The sequence below is a fragment of the Haliotis rubra genome, unplaced genomic scaffold (genome assembly GCF_003918875.1).
Source record: "Haliotis rubra isolate DU_JTF1 unplaced genomic scaffold, ASM391887v1 Scf354, whole genome shotgun sequence".
Classification (NCBI taxonomy): domain Eukaryota; kingdom Metazoa; phylum Mollusca; class Gastropoda; order Lepetellida; family Haliotidae; genus Haliotis; species Haliotis rubra.
This window is the reverse complement of record NW_025767029.1, coordinates 705,765-710,000: the sequence shown is the minus strand read 5'-3', so window position 1 is coordinate 710,000 and position 4,236 is coordinate 705,765. Positions and strand designations below refer to the sequence as shown.

General features: G+C 40.5%; 1 protein-coding gene across 1 annotated transcript in view; it reads left to right on the top strand.

Moving 5' to 3' along the window:
• The window catches only part of LOC124285183 (titin homolog), an 8,801-nt gene extending 5,032 nt beyond the window's left edge, over positions 1 to 3,769 (top strand). Inside the window, exons 6-9 of the mRNA XM_046721368.1 lie at positions 158 to 208; positions 469 to 546; positions 1,238 to 1,300; positions 1,805 to 3,769. Of these exons, the coding sequence (XP_046577324.1) occupies positions 158 to 208; positions 469 to 546; positions 1,238 to 1,300; positions 1,805 to 1,977 (365 nt within the window). The 3' untranslated portion in view covers positions 1,978 to 3,769. The remainder of the gene's footprint in view (positions 1 to 157; positions 209 to 468; positions 547 to 1,237; positions 1,301 to 1,804) is intronic.
• Positions 3,770 to 4,236: the final 467 nt, after the last annotated feature.

The window sequence follows — 4,236 nt, the reverse complement described above, 5'->3', positions numbered from 1 at the left end:
GACGTGTTGGTAGTGGTGATGGTGCTAGTAGTAGTAGTAGTAGCAGTAGTAGTGGTGGTGGTACTTCAAATCAAACATTGATTTTTACTATTTCTATGTCTGCTTTGGCACAATAAGATCCTAATTACTGATCCTGTTTTTCTCCACCGACCTGCAGGGACAACTCCGCGGAATGAGACTGGTGTGGAGGATTATTGCCATGACAACAGTATGTACTACTTGAATATAACTAGTCATTACCCTTCTGCCAGTGTTAGGGTGTGTGTTAGTGTGTTTGGGAGGACAAGTTAAGTTTAAAAACACTTTTTAAGTAATACCATCTCAGTACTCAAACACACTCTATATTTTGTGGGTTCAACATAGAAAATGTTAAATGTTCCGGGCCATCTATCTGCCATGTTTAATTGTATACACTGATATATAAGATGGTCTTAAACCTATAACATTTCTGCTGTTCTGTCAATCCAGAATGCACCTACATCATCAGCGGAAGCTTGTTTCTGGTGGTGTTGATCCTTGTTCTGATTCTTGCCACTGCACTTCAGGGTGAGTATCTTTCAACTAAATCATACCCAAATCCTAGTCGACGTCACGGTGAGCCCAATCGACATCGACGCTCCTGTTTGCGGTGCAGAGCCGCGTTCTGCAAACATCCTAGAAAACCTATGGTCGTGGGTGCGAGTCCCTAAATATGCCATGGTTCTGTTTCCGCTTCCGCACAATACCCATGCAGTTGCAGTCATGTATGATTTGCTTGATTTATTTGAAGAAGACAGGATGAAAGAGCTGATGAAGGAGAAATGATGTCCGATGCAATTCCCTATTTTGACTTATAATAATAGGGTTCCCGAGTTCTTTCAGGTGAATAAATGACTAGACTTAGCATAAGGTGCCACCAGTGGGGTAGGATACGCTCACCTTTTTGCGAACACCTGGTATCATCATTATTTCATAAACACATGCTCTGTCATCGTATCGATTGGTGGCAATCACGGGATTGTCTGGTTCAGACCCGATTTGTTTACAAGCAATATCATACAGCTGTAATACTGCTGAAACAAATATATACTCATGATATAGTCACAATTGTACAATCGACAGTGTTTTGGCAGAGATTCCTTATGAATGTGGAAAGGGTTTGGCCGCTTCTATTCAAAATATTCACCAGCAGGTGGGTCAGTGGGACTCTCCGTATACGGAAGATAATTGATCTGTTTTAATTCTGTCCTGCTTCCAGGTCCGCTGAATGTGTTGGTGAGATGTGTAGCGGCTCTGTGCTATTGCCGGTGTGGTGGCGAGGGTACGTGCACAGCTGAACAGTCACATACGTTATTTTACCAAATACAATGAGAAATAAAACTGAAACCGGAAACAAACCATCCTATCTCGTGTTGACAAGGACATTATATTAATGAAATGTTTTATCATCCCACAAGTTCTTAAGTGTCATTGGTGTTAAATATAACATTTGAAGTTATAGTTATCAAAAAATGAAATCAAAGAATTAACATATGTGTATCCTCAAATACAACGTGGTAAACCTACTCAAGCCTACCTACTCTTACAAAAGCAGCAGTCCAGATTAGCTAATGATGTTTCTGGCAAACAATCTCCCTAAAGATGTATGTTTTCTGGAACGTTGTACTGTGAGAATAACGTGATTAGGTTATACGGTTTGAATTGTCAGTTGTAGCGTAAACTATTGATCTGCCCATAATGAGATTAACCTTAACGTGTAATAAATGTTCGTGAAACAAACTAAATAACATGGTGTTGTAACTCAAATACATCCACTTGTGTCCAGGACTCCGGAGGCTGTGGTTGTCTGTACCGTCCAATGAAGACATCAACGAGGACGACTTGGACTACAACTTCGTGATGCGGAAAGGTTGGGTCGGCCAAGGAGCAAACAACGCCTACATCCTCAACACAACCATGACCTTTGGATCAGAGAATGTCCAAACAACGGGGTGCTGAGACTGAGCAGTTTCTAATTAAATAAGAGGCACACTCCAGTGTCCGATGCCAACTGTATCATAGGCATGTGCCCATGAATCACTAAACCACCACTGGCGCTTGATATAAACACCAGTACCTGTACTGGTTAGCATGTCTTCCCTTCCCATGAAACATTTCACTCTACACTTGTACACTCTGTACTTGTATCGGCGAGTTAGTTTCATTATGGACGCTTGACCCTCTATTTTCAGGTGATGTAATTAGTGGTAGACCTGGTTAGTGGATGATTGGCATTTTATGCCACTAGCACCAGTAAACCTATCATCATCACGGCCAGGTCCAAAGAGAAAATAGATGTATCGTATCTACGTTTGGGGGATGGTGACTCATCAGTCAGAAAGCTCATTTTCCCACATCGTGAGGATATTCAGTTCTTAACACCAGTTTGGAAGCCAGAGTGCTGTTATTCCCATGTCGTGGGATGACATTCTGTTATTGTCGTCAGTCTACATCTAAATGATTGAAAAAAAGATTGTAACGCCATCCTTTATGCAAATTGGTGTCTGCTTCGCTGAATGAAATCAACACGAGCTTTGTTGGTGGGAACTGGCATCGGAGACATTCATCTGTCGTGTCAAGTGCATCTCTTCATAGTCGTGAAACAATTATCTGTCACTTGTTAAAGTGTAATACCAGTAATTTAGAGAGAAATGTATCATCTTAGACTCTGTATATAGTCGTTCAAGGTCACGTTGATTGTTTGGGGGTAACCTCTGTTTACTGTTTTTACTGAAATGTCTTTTGTGGTGGTTCTGTCTGTCCATGCCCGTGTGAGTGATGACTCCGAACTGGCAAGTCTTTTATATATATCCTCAAAACCGACCGCTCTACCCACTGGTCCAAGGAGGGGTTCTATTCCAGCTGGGGACAACATACTTTGTAAACACGTGCTGTCTTCCCAGACTGACCTGACAGTGACACGTCATAATATATTTAAAATACTGACTCAAACTGCGTTGACTCACTCACTCACGCAATCAGTCTGCGGTTGTACGTTCATGCACTTACATTATGACAGGTCAACGATCTTTACTTGGGGAAACATGTCTCACACTATTCCAGTTGTCTTTGGGACACACAGCATAAAAGAATCGTATGATAAGGTTACCGTTTGGGCACATGAATCTACAAAGTTCAAGAAAAACATGAATATCTAGAAAACAGGAACGATAGACATGACTACACATTACCTGTGCAGGTGAGAATAATGTTTAAGGAAGCGTTTTTCTAATGTATGGACTTACCCAGGTAACTGACGCCAGCTGACGTTCTCGGATAGGGAGGGAAAGACGGAGTAAACATGTTTGGACTGTTCAACTTTTGTTGTTGATTTGCTTAATGTTCGACCTTCTTAGGTCATCGCAGCATTACTTAGGCGGTTGATAATGTGGATCATGTGTTACAAGTGTTAGAACGATTATATGCTAGTTGTCAGTCATTCCAAGATGTCAGATAATGTACATTCAAATGTTTCATTGCTGTTTTCTTCAGTTTTACAATTCTAAATATTACCTTTCTTGGGGACCAATATCTTCCTGTAACACAGCTTTTTCGCCTAGGTTACTTGCTGTATATTGGCCTCTCTCTATTAGTATATGCACATGTATGTATTGTATGTATTACCCCATATTTGCTAAGGAATGACATTCATTTTTTATTACTAATATTTACCTATTGTCTTTATCTTGCAAATAAGCATAACTGTCTTATGGTGCTTATGATATGCTTTACATTAAAATTTTGAAGTTTGGCTCAAATGTTGTTATCTTTTTCGGGTGAACACTCCATTTGCATTTGTGTTTGTTTGTGATGGAGGACAGCCGATGCATTCACATAAACATGTTTATAATATATTCCATGAAGATGTGGGTTAGAATTCATCTTCAGCAACCCATGCCTCACCTAATATGCAACTAATGCGATCGGTACTTCAGGTTTGTTGACATGGTAGATGCATGTTATCATATCCCGACTGCGAGGATCGATGCTCATGATGTCAATCACTGGATTGTCTGGTCCAGACTTGATTATTTACAGACTACCGTCATATAGCTGGAATCGTGTTGAGTTTGCCCTTGAACAAAACAATGGATTTTCCATAGAATATTTGATTTGAAACAAAGGTCGATCCCCAAGCGTGTCTTATCAAAAAATGTTGAACATGGCAATGATCACTCGTTATGGGGATAAAACATGGACGGACTGGCACTATTAAAC